The 17,887-nt window shown below is 45.3% G+C and overlaps 3 protein-coding genes across 3 annotated transcripts in view; 2 read left to right on the forward strand and 1 right to left on the reverse strand.

Annotated features, from left to right (window-relative positions):
* The first annotated feature begins 779 nt into the window (after positions 1-779).
* Positions 780-2,749, forward strand: dnlz (DNL-type zinc finger). Its single transcript, XM_084034744.1, has 3 exons — positions 780-1,186; positions 1,312-1,451; positions 2,517-2,749. The coding sequence occupies exons 1-3, from the start codon at positions 923-925 to the stop codon at positions 2,671-2,673; spliced, it is 561 nt and encodes a 186-aa protein (XP_083890870.1). The 5' UTR covers positions 780-922; the 3' UTR covers positions 2,674-2,749.
* Positions 2,750-2,997: 248 nt separating this feature from the next.
* On the forward strand, positions 2,998-5,591 carry uck1 (uridine-cytidine kinase 1). Its single transcript, XM_084034740.1, has 7 exons — positions 2,998-3,180; positions 3,652-3,811; positions 4,267-4,363; positions 4,458-4,600; positions 4,676-4,770; positions 4,854-4,902; positions 4,990-5,591. The coding sequence occupies exons 1-7, from the start codon at positions 3,091-3,093 to the stop codon at positions 5,163-5,165; spliced, it is 810 nt and encodes a 269-aa protein (XP_083890866.1). The 5' UTR covers positions 2,998-3,090; the 3' UTR covers positions 5,166-5,591.
* A 516-nt stretch (positions 5,592-6,107) lies between these two features.
* rapgef1b (Rap guanine nucleotide exchange factor (GEF) 1b) overlaps positions 6,108-17,887 on the reverse strand; it is a 39,211-nt gene continuing 27,431 nt past the window's right edge. The window contains exons 11-27 of the mRNA XM_084034745.1: positions 17,413-17,615; positions 14,891-15,052; positions 12,950-13,096; positions 12,420-12,512; positions 11,359-11,444; positions 11,084-11,189; positions 10,310-10,385; positions 9,863-9,968; positions 9,255-9,326; positions 8,555-8,740; positions 8,334-8,418; positions 8,141-8,235; positions 7,941-8,019; positions 7,748-7,849; positions 7,517-7,614; positions 7,300-7,428; positions 6,108-7,074 (exon numbers count right to left, since the gene is read on the reverse strand). Coding sequence (XP_083890871.1) covers positions 6,924-7,074; positions 7,300-7,428; positions 7,517-7,614; positions 7,748-7,849; positions 7,941-8,019; positions 8,141-8,235; positions 8,334-8,418; positions 8,555-8,740; positions 9,255-9,326; positions 9,863-9,968; positions 10,310-10,385; positions 11,084-11,189; positions 11,359-11,444; positions 12,420-12,512; positions 12,950-13,096; positions 14,891-15,052; positions 17,413-17,615 — 1,976 coding nt within the window. The 3' untranslated portion in view covers positions 6,108-6,923. The remainder of the gene's footprint in view (positions 7,075-7,299; positions 7,429-7,516; positions 7,615-7,747; positions 7,850-7,940; positions 8,020-8,140; positions 8,236-8,333; positions 8,419-8,554; positions 8,741-9,254; positions 9,327-9,862; positions 9,969-10,309; positions 10,386-11,083; positions 11,190-11,358; positions 11,445-12,419; positions 12,513-12,949; positions 13,097-14,890; positions 15,053-17,412; positions 17,616-17,887) is intronic.

Below are 17,887 nucleotides of genomic sequence, written 5' to 3' on the forward strand. Positions count from 1 at the left end.
GAGTGGCAGTGTTTTCTGGGGTGATCCAGGTCTCTGTGAGGGCCAGGAAGTGGAGAGACTGCAGGGAGGCATAGGCTGAGATGGTGTCCGCCTTCTTGACTGCAGACTGGCAGTTCCACAGCCCCCCTAGTACTTCAAGTTCCTTACCGGTGGAGATTGGTGGGTAGCAGAGATTGGATGGGTTACAGCCTCGAATGAAGGGACTTCGGTAAAATCTTCTCCAGTGCGATGTCCTGACTGGGATAAGACACATGGCTGCGAGGGGGGGGGGGGGGGGGGGTTGAGATGTTATACCTACCTCAATGGGCTTCCTCGATGGACTCCCACAGATAGACTCCCTGTGTCTTTGTTCAGCTGTCTTCGTTCTGATGGCCCGACGCTGCAGCTGACGCTGTAGTGACAGCCTTTTAAGTGCTCAATTTACCGCAAGTACTGACTGTGGCTCCACACAACACACATCTACTGTGATATTTTAAAAAAACTGCAAATTCACAAACAGCTATCAGATAATTAAGGTTGAGTAAGATGTCCCCGAAAAAAAGGTAGATCAATAAGAACAAAGTTAGAGTTAAAGATGTTTCCAAACTGTTAATTACTTTTAAACAATCAAAACAACCGCTTGGTAAATAATACATTTACAAAATTACCTTACATTGAAAAAAAATGTATAGCTTGTACTATTCTGTCAAACAGATCTCAGAATCCCTATAGAAACCAACTATAAAATCTGTTTTTTGTCAAGGACACTGACTGAATAACGTTTATTCTGAAAATTAAAACACGCGTGACGTCATCAGTCCGCGACAAGTCGATGATGGAATCGCGTAGTAACGTTTATGGTCTTGAAAAAGCTGCCGTGTTGGATTTCTTGACATTTACGTTTTGATATTTTACGTCTCTCGCGTTCTTCGGGGGACGAACGATGCTGACTGCCGGTCGGAGGTTGTTTCGGTGTTTTCACGGTCGTTCGGCGCCGTCTGGACTCGGTGTTGTGCTCAACTGTCGTCCTCCGGGACCACGGAACCCCGGTTCGGTCCTGTCGGGGATCCTCTCCTCCAGGTTGGCCGCTGAAAGCTGCGAAACTCGCCTTAGCGGTTATAGAGGATTCTCAACGTCTCCGAGGACCAGAGGCGACGCCATCGGAAAGATCCAGTCCACGCATTATCATCTGGTCTACACGTGCAAGGTACCGGTACCGGTACCGGGGCGTTACTTTATCTTCATGTAATCCGACATTTAAATCCATGTTCTGTGTCCTTGACGTCATAATACCTGACATGTGAGCTGTGTCACCTTTTCTTTTTCCTGCAGGTTTGCTCCACCAGGTCTACTCAGAAGATATCCAAGCAGGCTTATAACAAAGGTGTTGTGATAGTGACATGTCCCGGATGTAGCAAACACCACATCATCGCTGATAACCTCAGCTGGTTCTCTGACCTAGAAGGGAAGAGGTTCGTGGTCAAAGTCAAGTCACATTTTTTGCTATTTATTTATTATTCAGTCATTACAACTTGATGCACGGCTACACAGTGGAATGAGATAACGTTTCTCAGCACCCATAGGTGCTAACAGACACGACATAATACATATAAACTGTACAACAAGAGCTTTTTTTTCTGTCATAAGCATCCCTTAAATTTGGTTGCTGAAGAATGTCTTTGAATGCATTTGAAAATAAGCGTAGTAGTGCACTCTAGTGGACAAATCCTGTAATTGCGACTGTTTGTAAATTAACTCAAATGCGTAGGAATTTCTGCTCTTCAATTTCTTGGTACTTATTGGATGACATATAAAACTAGTGTTTAACATAATAGCAACATCTCTTTTAAAAACATGTTTACGTTGAGAATTAAAGTGGAAGAACACTTTTTTTTTTTCAATTTCTTGGTACTTATTGGACGACATATAAAACTAGTGTTTAACATAATAGCAACATCTCTTTTAAAAACATGTTAACGTTGAGAATTTAAGTGGAAGAACACTTTTTTTTTCAATTTCTTGGTACTTATTGGACGACATATAAAACTAGTGTTTAACATAATAGCAACATCTCTTTTAAAAACATGTTAACGTTGAGAATTTAAGTGGAAGAACACTTTTTTTTTCAATTTCTTGGTACTTATTGGACGACATATAAAACTAGTGTTTAACATAATAGCAACATCTCTTTTAAAAACATGTTAACGTTGAGAATTTAAGTGGAAGAACACTTTTTTTTTCAATTTCTTGGTACTTATTGGACGACATATAAAACTAGTGTTTAACATAATAGCAAAATCTATTTTAAAAACATGTTTACGTTGAGAATTAAAGTGGAAGAACACTTTTTTGGGAGATATAACTGGGTTTGACATGAGTATCCAGGTACATGGAAATCACAAAATACAGCTTAAGTATGTCTAAGGAGCACAACCAGATACAATTGCACAATAGAAATGGACATATTTGACTCACCGATAACTGTGTGTACCTTATATATTTTTTAATGAGTCGTGCTGCGTTGCTTTACACTTCAGAAACATCGAGGAGATCCTTGCTGCCAAAGGAGAGACCGTGAAGAGGGTGGAAGGAAGCGCTGCTTTGGAGATCGTGTTGGATGAATCTATCAAAGACAAGTCACGGCGTGGTGAAAACACATCAGAGACATCAGACGACGACCAAGAAAAACAATAATGTGGTGCTCACGCTGCACGTGTATATTTTAAGATGTGTATATTTAACTCCATAATAATAAAAACAATATATTTTGTATTGCTAATGTATTTATGTAATATATTCTGAGCAAACTGAGTGAGACTGGCTTTTAATATCATGTAGTATTATGCATAATACATTCCCGATAATGTGTATTAATAATCATTTATGATATTCTATCAAAATACTCAATATAGTTCCGCTCCAGATGTGTACAGGCAGTTATTCATCTTATGTTATGTAAAAATTGAATGCAGTTTCGCAAAAAAAAACTTTCCCGTGTTGACAGTGTCAGTTCTCGCGAGAACGGCGCGTTGTTATCGCTACGCATAGCATAGCTGGCATTCGGCCAAGCTACCTAGATATCTGCAGCGTTTCTGAACTATTGGGACTGAGATGGATGCTCTCGGAGCCCTAGACGAGACAGAGAGGCCACGAAATCGTCCTTTTCTAATAGGGGTCAGCGGAGGAACCGCCAGCGGAAAGGTCGGTCTTTTTTTTTTTTTTTGACAGGGTCTCCGGAGTACGGAAATTAGCATCCCAAATAGCTTAGCTTAGTTTGCTAGCAGCGCTAGCATTCATGAAACTGTCAAACCAGCGGGCACGCCCCCCCCCTTGCTCAGTTTACATTTTCTTTACATTATTTCGCGAACAAACTAAAGTCTAATACCATTTCTGCTCTGCTAATATTTACCTGCCTTCAACAACACTTATGTGTGACCTGTTTTAGCACCACTTCATACAGCTAACGCACGCCGCCGAATTAGTCATTTCCCCTCAGTTGCCTGACCGAGAGTCAGCTGATGAACACTTAACATCGAGAAGGTCACATTGTTTTTCGTTCCTCAGCATGCAACCCCGCAAACTGCATTTAAACGTGTCCCTTTGCAAGTTTAATGCAGTAAATAAAACGTTGGTGTACATACCGATAGTTAATGGAAGTTTGTTGTGGCCCAGTCAACAGTTTGCGCCAAGATCATGGAGCTCCTGGGTCAAAACAAGGTGGACCACCGCCAGAGGAAGGTTGCGATCATAAGCCAGGACAGCTTCTACCGAGTCCTGACTCCGGAGCAAAAGGCCAAAGCGCTGAAGGGCCAGTACAACTTTGATCACCCAGGTAGGCCCAAGTCCGATGATGGGTTGTTGTTGTTTTTTTACACACACATAAGAGTATTTTCCAGCCTGGATATCCAAATAACATCAATCATAATATGGATTTATTTGTGTGAAACATTTTTCTTAAATATCATACCTGGAATAAGAGCAAGTAATGCCAATTTTGCATGTCAAACTGGGAATCCTGCAACTAAAATAAAGAAAAAAAACGTACACTACACTTCCGCTAACATCTATTTAGTTGTGATATGCAAACTACAAATAATTGTTAATGCTGGAGCATTCTGGAAACTTATTATGAAGCATGTACTGCACAAATATTTATTCATGCCTTTATCCCCCCCCCCCCCCTAAAATAACACCAGCATGTGATACAGCCTGATTATATTGTTTTTCTTATAAAGTATATTGTTTACATGCTCTACAATTCTACTGTTTGTATTTAATGTCTTGCAGAGGCATTTGACACCGAGTTAATGTACAAAACCTTAGCGGACATCGGGGAGGGAAACATGGTCGAAGTGCCAACGTACGACTTCGTCACTCACTCCAGGTACCAAGGAAGTATTTCACTTTGATCCCACCCCGAATGAGGGAACCCCTTAAGTGTTGACATCTCTGTATGAACACTGTGTGCACGTCTCCAGGTTGGACGACAGGATCACGGTTTACCCGGCAGACGTAGTCCTCTTCGAGGGGATCCTGGTCTTCTACCCCCAGAAAGTGCGCGACATGTTTCACATGAAGCTGTTCGTCGACACGGATTCAGACGTCAGACTGTCTCGCAGAGGTATGGAAGTCTCCCTCGTACACCATATTCCAGATGTTGCAACAGTATATTAAGTTTTACTTTCGTTTCCTGTAGTTCTGCGAGACATGACCAGAGGGCGAGACCTGGATCAGATTCTCACGCAGTACACAACGTTTGTCAAGCCTGCTTTTGAAGAGTTTTGTTTGCCTGTAAGTACGGCGGTTATCACCGACTGTGTGCCCATCATCCAGTTCTTACTGTCAACTAACCAAACATTTGGCTCTTTCCTCAGACAAAGAAGTACGTAGATGTCATCATTCCAAGGGGAGTTGACAATATGGGTAAGTGTCTTTTTTTTCTATTTCCTAAGTAAGATGCTTTTCTAATTTTTTTCTTAAATACTAGAAAAATCCTCTCTCTTTCACCAGTGGCCATCAACCTGATCGTACAGCACATTCAAGACATACTGAACGGTGACATCGGCAAATGGCAGCGTGCGTCCGTCAACAGCCACGTGCGAGGCTTCAAACGGGCCATCTCCGAGCAGGGGGACCTGCAGAACGGAAAGAGGATCCTGCTGGAGCCCAGTTGTCGGCCTCATTGAGACTGTGTGGATGCGTGGGTGGGACCGATGTGTCCAAACTGTGAATATGAGCGTCGAGTTGGAATCGCTGCGACTGATTCGTGCGGGATGGGGTCAGTAACCGTGATGCCATTCTCAGCAGCGTGTTTTTTTAAAGTATCCACAATCCCACTGTGCTAACATTTAGTGCTGCATCCTCCATAATTTCACTGTTATTATTGGTATATAAACAATATATGATAGGTGTTACAGTCTTCCAAGATAGTGTTTGACTTTTCAGCGGTGATTGTGATCACACGGGTGATTACTGACATGTAGGGGAGTACAGTTTGAGGGTAGGAAGAGGTATTTAAACGTTTAATTTCATACTTTTGCACTTTGACCTTATATGTATACCTGCTTTTTGTTGCTTTAATTGAAATTGTATTTAAATTATAATCACATGAACCTGTTATCTCGCTTCCTTCCCTGTTTAACTTATTTAAAATCAAAACGTAGGCCAGATGGCTGTGTGGTGTCACGCCTACATCGTTATTGACTGCTTCTACTTACATACGGTTGAATATATGCCTTAATTTGTTTTGTTTTTAAAGTAAATTTTCCACTGACCATTCTGTCGAACAATAAATGGAAAATTATTATTTGAGTATTGACAACAAAAATGAAGTCTCTGACCATTGCGACGTTTATAGAAACAGAGCTGTTTGTTTTATTGGAGTTTGAGAGCACAGTGTGATGTGTTGGTTTTGACCATTATCCCAAAAAAAGGAATCAAAATGATTTACTACAGCACATTTTGAAATGACAAACGCACAAGTCGCCGTGGACTTCAGTCGCACACAAACACTCTTTCACACACCGACATGACTGGGACGTGATTGTGATTGCCCGATGGTTCTCTACACTTGGAACACGGCACACAATGATTCAGTATGACATACATAGATCACAGCATCTTTAGTAACTTTTTTCTTTTTTGTGTGTTTTTGCTTTGCTTTTTTTTTAGTGCACCCATGTATGGCACTTGGGAGAAGCTAAGCTCTTCTCATAAGCATAAACATCCTTTTTAAGAACAAAAGGAGCACTGTATATAATACATTTCATAACCATACATGATTCTTACACAACATGTTTCAAAACAAACTCAGTCTCTAATGGTCATCCTCTCTTCCGAGTTCAAATCTCCTGGCGTCCCCCCCCCCCCACAGCGTATTCTCAGGTCCACAGCCTGCGTCTTGACGTCACAGTTCGGAGGCAGGCCGCTCTCGAGGTTCTGCTGTCTGAGCAGAACTCATGAGTCAGCGAGAGGGTCGCAGAAGACGACCAACAAAATGGCACATACATAAAGGAAGAGGAAGGAGCAACTCGGAGAGTAATGGACCATTCAGCTCAATCTCACACACACGCAACAGCTCCACTCTAAAACAGAGAGCCCAGGGAGCAGACTTTGGTTATTTCCGTAGCGTCTCCCTGTCCGCTCTGTGTGATTCTTCACTCATCCTTGGCACCGGGCTTCCCCCTCGCTTTCGCCGTAGTCTCCGAATCTCTCCCAGTCTAAACGCTGGAGCCACAGTAATCCCAATTATAATCTCCCAGATCCGCGGGGCTCTTTGTAAACCTCCGCCACAATTCAGTTGTAGTTTGTTCTGCATCGCCCACAATGAGTCTCCCATTAGCTCCAGCGGATAGCTTCCATTCGTCGTTCTCTCAGTCTCAGTAAAGTGGAGTTAGTGTCATGAAGCACAGTTGGAGGTCAGTCTCGGAGGCCCACGCGGGGCCCTAGGTCTTCTCCTCGCGGTCCGTCTTGCGCCTGGTGATGTTCCTGGGCTTGATCTTTAGCGACAGTTCCCACAGGGCCTCCTCCGCCAGGTGGTCGCTGAAGTCGTTGAAGAAACACACAATGTCTTCGTTGCGCTTCAGCTCATAGTGCCTGAGGTGAGAAGAGGTGGAGGTTTGATTAATGCAGTAATTCATCAGGGGAAAAACAAACGGCCCATGTGGAGATGGCGGCATTAAAATTTAATGAAAAACAAAGTAGGCATCCATTGCATTTCCTGCCAGTGGCTGTGATTGATGTTCACAAAAGCTTTCTAATGAAATGTCAGCATCACGTGCATCTTTGCATCGTGCTGTATATGTATCCCAGCGGACTTACACTTGCTGGAAGCGCCGCATGCTGTCCAGGATGTTGAACTGCTGCCAGCGTTTGGAGAAATTGACCTTCCCGTCGATGAGGTCGGGGTTGCCCAGGTGGACGAAGGTCAAGTCCTGCAGAATGAGACCCCTGGAAGAACGAGGAGTCGCGTCAAGTTGTGGCTCGCGTCTTAAAAAAAACCCCCCATCTGTACGAGTTCAAACATTCATTCACTTACAGGTACGGGATGCATGGAGGCTCCACCTCGGCCAGAGCAGCTCTGTACGCTCGGAAGGAGGAGGAGCTGTCAATCAACGTGCAATATTCCTCCAATCCCTGTCGAAAAGAACGAGATGTGATGTGAGAGAAAAGCTACATAATACTGTAGAATCAGATGCTACACCGGCTTCAGACATCTCTCTGTGGTTACATGCAGAATAATAACACTGCAATCCCACAATCCTCTCACCTCCGAGGTCTGTTTCTGCCACTCCAATCTCCGGATGGGGGCAGAGTCCAGAGCCGACAGTATTGCCAGGTAGGAGTTGAAGTTGTTCAACTTTCTTAAGTGCTGTAATATGACATTTTAAATGTTACAGCATTAAAAAAAACAAAGAAATGACGTCAGGACAATTAGGGTGTTTAAATCTAAGGTGACTAACCTTCATTATCTTTATGAACTTGAGAAGCAGCTTCTCTCTGTCTTGGGCTTTCTCCTGCTGAATTATCAAAGAGCGCACCCTACAGGGCAAAGAGAAATAAACAGCGTGGTTGTCAACAGGATGATGAAAGAGGGAAGACGGGAATGTGACGACAGGGAGCGAGATGTGATGGCAGGAAGCTCGCGGTCTGTCGGTCTTACCAATAGCTCATGTTGTTAAAGTGCTCCGTGAACTGAGTGAGGTTTGGACTCTTCTCCTCGTTCTGCTCCTTGGCCCAGAGCAGCACCTCGGGAATCTGAAGGGAAACAGTCAGCGTTAAAGTCGGGGTTCACTCCATGGAGCTCAAAACACAATCGGCATGGGAGGATGGAACACAAAGAAGCCACTTTGTACCTCGATTTTATAGAAGAGCTCCGCATCAAGAAGAGTGAGCTGGTCAGCGATCTCGTGACTTCGGAAGTCATGGAGGGTTCCAGGCCTGTCGGGACAAACAAACTATCAGGTGAGATGTCTTCCCCTTTTCTGTCTGTCATGGCTCCTTGTGGTGCAGCTAAATGCTCCACACATGCCACACCCGTCTCCAGCCAGCCCTCGCCCCCCCCCCCCCACAGTACCTTGCAGAGACCCCTCGGGCAGCGAGCGGCTTCAGGGAGTTTGTGTAGCGCAGCAGCTTCCTCTGCTCCACCTTATCCAGGATGTTCTTGCGGAGCACACGGGCGAGGCTGAGCTCGCCGTTGCACACCAGCGTGAACACCAGGTCCATCAGCTGTTTCAAGATGTCCTCCGTCAGCTCCACCAGGCTGCAGGACGGAGGAAGAGGAGAAGACGGTCATTCAAGCGGTTGTTGACGATCATAAATAACACGTAGGATTTAAGGGCGATTTGGAACCACAGAGATCAAGGGAATGCTCTTGCAGAAATAGGTAAAGCTCTTACGATGATTGAGTTTGAATAAACATTTTATAAGGCTGCGACCTAGTGACTGGTAAGGTGACTGAGGAACGATTATTGTTATAGCCCTTTTGGAGCCTTTCTTGGAGTCATGACGTATATATCCATAAAAATCTTGCTTATATTCAAAACCAAAAAATAATGGCATACACAGTCCTAAAGCACTAGCAATATCCAGGTTTCTAAACGCACACACGCTTCCATTCATTAATCTACTGAGAGACCAGGTTTCCCCTCCATGTCCGTGGAAACATGTTTCCCTGAGGGGGAGGAGGGGGAGGAGGGGGAGGAGGGGGAGGAGGGGGAGGAGGCGGCGGTGCACCACACACTCTGAAAAGGTACTTTCCCAGATTTGCTACTCACCACAGCTCATCGACCACACGAACCAGCACGAAGAATGTGTTCTTGCTGACTCGCTTCTTGAACGTGTCCGGACTGTGGCAGAACCGGGTGTATGTGCATCGTGGTCAAGGACAAAGACAACTATAGCATACGGGAAATGCAAACATAGAATTTCACATTTGGCTAAAAGCTGTCGCACATATATGACGCTTCATCACGTGATGAGACAAGATGTGTGAAGTTTTGCTCTTTTAATATATTGTGCATCCCTCGACCATAAGGACATCTTTATTGATCAATTTACCCAACACATTGTTATGTTCTACTGAAGATAAAAAGACTCATTTCAATCAAATATTAGGGTATGAATTAGCGTCTACAGCCGTGCTAGCCACTATTTAAACAAGCTTTTTGGATCATAGCAGGAAAAGTTCATGATTCAACAAGTCCCAGGGTTTTCAGCAGTAACTACACTTCAGCATCCGTCAGGAGAGGAATAAGTCCCGCCCCTCTGAACGGATGGAGCTAAATCAGAGTTTGTTTCTTGGTAAATGAGGATAAAAAAAAAAAATAGAATAAAAATCACAACAGCCTTGTGCAAACTGAAAAGCGGTTGAGCTCAGAGTGACATGTTGATTTTAAAAAGATATCTGTAGTGTAGCTTCTTAATGAGGTCCTCGGGGGTTATAAACGTCCTATACGTAGTCAGAAAGGCTTCACAGTACAAAACGAGATCTGTCGAGCAAAAACAGGAGAAAGCAACACATTTCAGTTGAAGTGCAGAAAGAATCAAAATCAAATGTGATGCCTACATACTGACACATCGCCTATAATGAACCACAGACAGACTGAGGCTATTTAAAATGCTACTCAGATGAGATTTAGAAAACAATAAGACATCAGTCAAACTAGAGAACCACACTTACACAAATGAAAAGGAAACCTGTCTTTGAATATTAAATGAAGGCGGGTCAGTCAAGCAGGCAAAACAAAGTTGTCCCAGTGACCCAGAAGCCCGCTGACATACCGAGCTGTACGCAACAAACACGCAGCGTCAGCATGAGTCGTAACTGTACCTTTGCGGTCCGTTTCTGTAGCGTGGACCAGTAGAATATCTCCCGATCCAGCGCGGACGTCGGGGCCGTCGTCACTCTGGGAGAAATTAAAAGAGAGGAAGCGAGGTGCAGAGAGTTGGAGAAAATGAACGGCGGACGGGGAGATGGAGAGAGGTGGATGAGAATCAAAGCAGGAGAGGAAACGAGTGGTTAGAGTTGACGAGGGTGGGCCGATGCAGTCTTGCCCAGAATGTGTCTTGTTTTTCTGGCTACCCCTTCTGAACGGCCCCCACCTCCTCCTGTTCTGCACCAGCTCCTCTGATGACGATGAAAAAGTCAGACTTGTGTGTGATAAAAGCCCCGCCACTGCAATATGTCTCCTGTAAACAGCTCTACATGTCAGGCTGTGAATCTTCCCCCGCTCCCTTTTCTGAACCCCTTCCCATCTCACTTTAGTAAATCGCTGTCACGTTGCCCCTAACCTTGCAGACTGGAGCGTTTTCACACATCTGTCTATTAGACTGCACCACACGGGACAAAGGAGGAGGAGGCGCAGGAGGAGGAGGGCAGTTTTTCAATTTCAGCCCCTGCAATTTCAGATACTCAACACCAGGGGGCAGCAATGGCTATCGATGGTGCATCTCAGGATTTGATTTCACATCCGACTGACTCACAGTGACCTTTAGCCTTCCGCTGGCCTAACATGATAGAATGTGCTTTGTATGCCGGCGCGGCACACTTCTGTCACAGCAGATTTCTATAAACGGCACGCAGCATCAGCACTGGCTTTCTTACTTCTTGTTTTAGTGTTATCCTGCTCATAATCTCCTTGTGGTCTATGAGCGAGAGCTCGTCCACGTCTTCCTCGTCGCTCCCAGCCGACTCCGTTGACTTCTGCCTCCTAAAACAAAAAGACACCAATGACTGTAGCAGCAAATCTGCACAAATCATACATTTACTACATTTTAGAGAAACATTTGATTGACTAATTTCAATCGAGCCTTAAGTGCGTAGTGTTTTTTTTTAAAGCATATATCCCTTATAGGATCATATAACATCAGGACCCGTACCTTTCCTTGTCCAATGCCTCTTTGCTGTTGCTGGATGGCATCTTAGGGGCGGGGTCCTGAAGTACATCGTCAGCTGTGATTGTTTCCTAATCACGCAGGGAAAAGCAATAATCAACATGGTGTTGTGTGCGTCACACGGAACAACATTGACGAATGGTTCCATGCAGTGACAGAAGGCTGGATATCGATGGGCTCCTGTGAACCACCAGTGCATGCAACACCGGTGGGGGAATGGAGGATGGATGCTTTCTACCAACCGTCTATACTGTTATGTTTGAAAAGTATTATGTTGATGGGTCAAATGCAGCTTTTCCTTTTATTTCCCCCCAGTATGAGCAAGAAAAAAATCCAACAGATGAGACCCAAAACAGAAAGAGACTAGAGTGTATAACACACACACACACACACACCACACACACACACACACACACACACACACACACAGAGAGAGAGAAACCGCACCAAATGTAAACCTACAATGCAATCACACACCTCCACATTGTTTGTTCTCTCTTTTTCCGACATTTGCACACAACCCAAACACACCCTTGATGTACACGCTGGGAATACAAGCGCACAACCACACACGCTGTCAAACATGCACAGGTGCACAATAAGCAGTTATGGGGAATGTTATTGGAAAATTGAAAACCGGTGAAAATCGTTGAGAATCCCATTTTGGAGCGACGACGCGCTCAGGTGTTAAAGGTTAAAGCTGGTTACGGTAAAGCACAGCCAAAGGGACAGTAATCACCAGCCAGGCAGTCGGAACAACACACAGACTTTTCCACAGACACCAACCAACGGCACGTTAAGTCCCTTGCAGGCAAACCCGTGAACCTGAAGTCATGCTCGGTCAGATTTGGCTACATTCACATTCCATTTCGGTGCCATCAGTTCGAGGGATGAATCAATAAGAGAACGGATGTGTGCCGCGACCAAAACGGGGGGGCTCTCCTTACTTCAAATCCCTCGCCGCATCTCAAATTGATTCATATTCCTGAAGTGACGGGACGTGTTAAATGGAATTGACCTTTCACCCGTGGCGGTCAGCTACTTACTCTGAGGGAGAGAGGCAGCTCCCCATTGGCCTGGCTGGACGAGTACAAGTTGACGTACTCCCCCTCCCCGCCCTCGTCGTTTGCACTCTCGCTCTATGGGAAAAGAGGAGGGACACAAACCCAGGCGTGAGGGTGCGGAGAGGGGCACAGAGGTGTTTGCCAACAGACGTCGAGTGTGAATATATATATAATCGCTAAAGAGAAGAGAAAGCAGCTAGCCTAGAGTTGGTATTGTTTTCCAGCTCCTTGCATCATGACCACTAGGTGGCGGTGGAGTGCATCCTATGTAAAGGTAATAGTATTTTACTGGCAAAAGGGACATGCAGTGCAACATGCTCTACTGGGATTCTTTCAAGATCAATACTCAGACAGCAGACAGTTTGTGGGCAGTGATATTGACAACAAGATGCCACTAAGCAACGATACTGAAGAGCAAACTGCCAAAAGGAAGGGGGTCCAGAATCACAATCTTTGATAACTGCTTCTGGAAGTATCCGTGTGCTTCCAACATCTATCCTTAGTAAGCTCACCGCTGAGGTGTGGAGAGAGTCAGTGAGAGAAGTCTCAGAAGGAAGACAGACCGCCACAGAGCCCATTGAGCCAGCCAGGGAACCGTTGGGCCCGCCCACGCCGCCATCAAGAATGGTGGCATTGGTCAAGGCTACCTGGTCCGAGCTCTGTTATTGGTGGAAAGAAGGACAGCAGGAAATAAAGAAAAGAAAGATAAATAAATAAATAAAAAGACAGTATGGAGGGATTAGAGATGTGAAGACAGGGCAGATAGAAAAAGGAAGCCGAACAATAGGAAACAGTGGGAGGAGGAAAAAAAAGTGTTCACTTCATTCTCCAACACCTCCATTAAGCCGGCACTGTGTGCACCGAGTGATGTGCCTGAACATGAACACACACACATACACCACCCATCCAACATTATACACTGGGACCAGCGGCAGCAGACACATCTCCAGTGAAATAACATGGAAGATGGCAAGAGAAGAATGTTTTAACAAGGAAACATGTAGATAGAATAAAGTGTGTATATATGTGCTACAAAGAGATGTCTTAACAATGTGTGTGTGTGTGTGTGTGTGTGTGTGTGTGTGTGTGTGTGTGTGTGTGTGTGTGTGTGTGAGTGTGTGTGTGTGGCCAGCTGAGGAGATGCCTGTCTGCAGGGAGGTAGCGGTGACCTGTTTTAACATGTTGCACATCTCAGCCCTGTTTCAGCATACCAGCATAGAGCGGTGCGTTCACAGATCACTGATAAACACCGCACACACCCGGCTGACACATAAACACAGATGCACGCGCACGTTCATGCACAGACACGCAGGATCGGCGGGAAATCGAGGCTTCTCACTCTACACTCAACAGCAACACACACAGGAAGGGGGGGGGGGCACTTGTACATTCAAATACACGACGGGGTATTTCTTTTCCCTTTCCTATCAACATATGTAAAGCAGCTTTCCTGGTATGCCTTACCCCCCCCTAAACATCATGCCCCAAGGAGTTGAGGAATGCAAGCGTGTGGAAGTGTGTGTGCATCTGGGGTGGGAGGAGGTTCATGGTGAAGGGGAGACTACACAGATAGGAGAAAGTGGAGGTGGAGAGAGAGAGAGGTAGACGGCGACTGACGCTGGACGACGAAAAAAGACGAGGAGGAGAGACGAGGAGCAGAAACAGAAGGAATGTGTTTTCCATCAGGTCCATCTGGTGCTGCATTCCACCGGAGAAATCCTAAGGGAGACCCGCACCGTGCCTTGAGGTGCCTCGCACACCATGGGGATCATCGTGGGTCAACCCCCACCCAGAATACTGACCTCACCACTGTAACACAGGCCAGGATTTTCTGTGGGGTCAGGGTCAGGCCAGAAGTTACTGGAATATAGCACTGATTAACCACAAGCTAATTCATTAACAAGAGCCTGTTGTAGGTTGAAGCGGTCCTGATGGACACTCAAAGGGCCATGTGGTCCTTAATAACACCCAACAGAAGGCCTGACAGTCACTTGTGATATTTGGACGGGACAGAACACACAACTCCTCTCTGTATCTCTGAGACAAACGGAAAAAGAAGGAGACGGGTCAAATAATAATAATTACCTGTCATGTGGCAACAAATAACTGCACGCACTCTCAACCACGCAGAGCACACATTAATACCATTATATCTGATAACTCAGCTGAAAAAAACCCAGCAAAGCAACAACTTCACACCATCACAACAAATGCACACATGGATGGGCGGGTGGACAAAATCAAGGAGCAGCACACAGCAACCAAACCACGACCACAGACCATCAAATAGGGGGGAAGGGGTAGATAAACAGACTGCATCACATATGGAGTACGCACACAGGTCAAGCTGCCCTTGGACCAGTCCAGGACCACACAGCACCCACACCGGAGGGGAGAAACGGAGGTGGAGGGATGGGGTTCAAGGGGGTGAAAAGAGGGGTGGGTGCACTCACCGTGGGTGTGGTCAAGGTAGCTTGGCCAATCAGGTAGGAGTTAGAAACGGACATGCTGAGGCCCAGCCCAGAGCCCGCCTCCTCCAGGGCCGCTACAGACGGCTGGAGGTGGCAGGAGAGTGAAGAGGAGGAGGAGGAAGAGGGGGAGGAAGAGTGGGAGGCCTGAGAAGGAAACAGAAGAGGAAGAAAGACAGGTGGAAAAGATAGAAAAGAAAAAGTGAGTTGTGGGGGTTAAGAAAGACAATGAGGGGCGTTATAGGAGGGGGGTGGGAGAAAGAAAAAGTGGGACAGTTGGTTACACTAGTAAGCAAGACTGTATTAGAGCAGATTTAATCAAAGATCAGCAGAGTGGTGAAGTCAAAGTGGCAGAGGAGGATTGTGGTGGTTTGGCTGAGAAGCATCAGCTTACTGTTGAAGTAAACACCGATCAGACGTTTGCTGTTGAAGTGCTCCTGAATATGAATGTACTGTTGTTTGAGTTCCAGCTCCAGAGAGCCCTAATTACTAGAGTGTGACCTATACAGGTTACACACATTTACGTCTAACGCGACAGTCCAATAAACCTACGTTTAATATCCCCAGCTTTAAGGGCTTTCCAGAAACGAGGCCAACTACAGCACTTTCTAAACAGGGCCAATATGATCCGGCGATTTTTTTTCACCCATTTCCTTATCCATGCAGCAGCAGCTGAAATTACTTTTTTTTTTTTTTGCAAAGCCATGTAAAGTCGCCAAAGCGTGTAAGCCTGGAACATGGGTTTATGCAGGAGGCAAACCGGCTTATTCTGCTGGGCCACGAGCTCATCAAGTCCAAAACATGAGGCCAGATTAGGCCTCGAGGCAGAGATGGGTGCAATTCTGTAGGCTGCAGGCTCAGACAAAAGAATGATAAAAATAAAAGCTCCAAAATACACAGTCGCGGTGGCAGGGAGAGGGCAACGGACAAAGGAAGAGAGGAAAGGCTCTGAGGTGGCCTGGGTAGACTGCCACTCAGCCACAGATCCTCTTTGCTGGGCTATGATACTGTACGTACGGCTATCCCCTGGAGAAGGCCGTCATCTGTTTACTGTCCACACGTGTACCGTCTTCATTATTACACAGCTAAAGGCCAGCCACACAACAATTTGTCACCTTCAAATATGGCTGCCAGGCATTAGCGAGGGAAAACAGGCAAGCGTGTGTCTTTGTGAGAACACCGTGTGTCACAGGCTACCTACTGGACATGCAATGTTTTCTGGATTTGTAACTCTACAGTGGTTATTATTCATTAAATTAAAATATAGTTAAACTTGGCATATTTCCCATACATGTGGCCATGTAGGGGTTGTGGCATCATGGCTATTCCACGCTCCTAAATGCCATGCCATTATTTAGAAAGCTGTCAGAGGATTACGCAACTTCCTCAAATATGCAATGTCTTGTACAAGAATCTCTACAATAAGTCAGCATGACCCACAGACTCACAGTGGTCACATTTATTAGAAATATTCCATCTTGAAATATACTGAAACGTACCTTAAAATATTTCATAAAAAGGTTAAACTCATATCTTATATACATCTCCGTAAAACAATGAGCAATAATCAAAGTTACATTATAAAGAGTTGAACTCTCCAGAGCTCACTGCTAATCTGTGATCGGTGCATGGAAGTAATTAACTTTCAAACCAGTGAGAAGAGCATTGCCAAAAAAGAAAATGCACGGATATCTCATGAGAAATAACGATAACCAGTTCTGACAGAAAATCGTGTGTTTGTGTCAGGGCCTTTAAAAATGTTTGATTTCCAAACCCACATGGCTCCTCACAGGGATGCCCTCTCTCTCCCGCTATGATCCAGCCAATTGTGTCCCTTCCTCTCTCTCCTCACTGACTCTCTGTCAGACAGTTGGATCTCAATTAACCCAGACGCCGACCCAGATTAAGATAAGTGGACTGGATCTGATGCGTGGCTGATAAAGGCTGCTCTCTGACAACCAAACACCTCGGCGTTTGTATAGATGTCTGCTTTGGTTACAGAAAGGGGAGATGGAGTGAGTAAGGGGAGGGGAGGGCTGAGTAGGTAGAGGGAGATAACAAGATAGGAGGAGGCTGGAGTGAAAACTAATGAGGATTACCACTGGAATGTACTTTAGCCCCAGAATGCATTCTGCATTCTTTGCTGCTCTTTCTGTCCCCGGCCAGCATAAAGCATGAAGACACTGGGACCAGCACACCACCGTGTGTTGTTTGTTTGGTTCACATGTGCCAGTAACACCATCCTCACAACACTCTGACACGTGATTCTAGGATCTCAGAAATTAACCGTGAACGATTTGGTTGAGGAAGAGGAACGGAACAATGTAAGGAATTTTTTGCGGTCCAAAACCCATCTGTTTCTACCCACATGCCAAAGACATGTATCTCATTTAACCGTGGTAGTTTACAAGAAACAGCACAATATCAAAGCGAATGTTTTTTCGATGCCTGGGGGAAAAAAAAGTTACAGTCGTCATACTTGCACACACGGAGAGAGGATTCCTTACCAGCTGCCTTTGTTTGGGCGGCAACGCTGGAGGCATCAGCGGCTCGTGGACCGAGTCGGTGCTGCTGAAGGAGTCGTTGAAGCCGTAGACCTCCTGGAAGCGCTTGTTGCGCTGCTCGTAGATGCTCTCGCTCTGTGGCATCTGGTAGAACACCGAGGGCTGCGGCTCGGAGTAGTCCTCCACGAACTGCATGTACTGGAGGACTGGAGGTGGATGAGATTGATCAATATTTATTGTCAACAGTACATTTTGCCCATCTGTTCATATACCCCGTTTTGGGTTTATTAATCCTCACCTTTATAAAAAGGGTAATCTAATGATTTAGTATTGCACTTTAACAAAAGATATAAAAATTAAAAAAATATAAAATCAATACAGCTTAGAGATATCTTGACTCTTTTTCTTCACTATAGGTCAAGCTCTGAAAAACTATCCTAAATGTCCCAATTACACAACTCAAAAAACTTCTGAGACT

Source organism: Eutrigla gurnardus (assembly GCF_963514095.1).
Source record: "Eutrigla gurnardus genome assembly, chromosome: 19".
Lineage (NCBI taxonomy): Eukaryota > Metazoa > Chordata > Actinopteri > Perciformes > Triglidae > Eutrigla > Eutrigla gurnardus.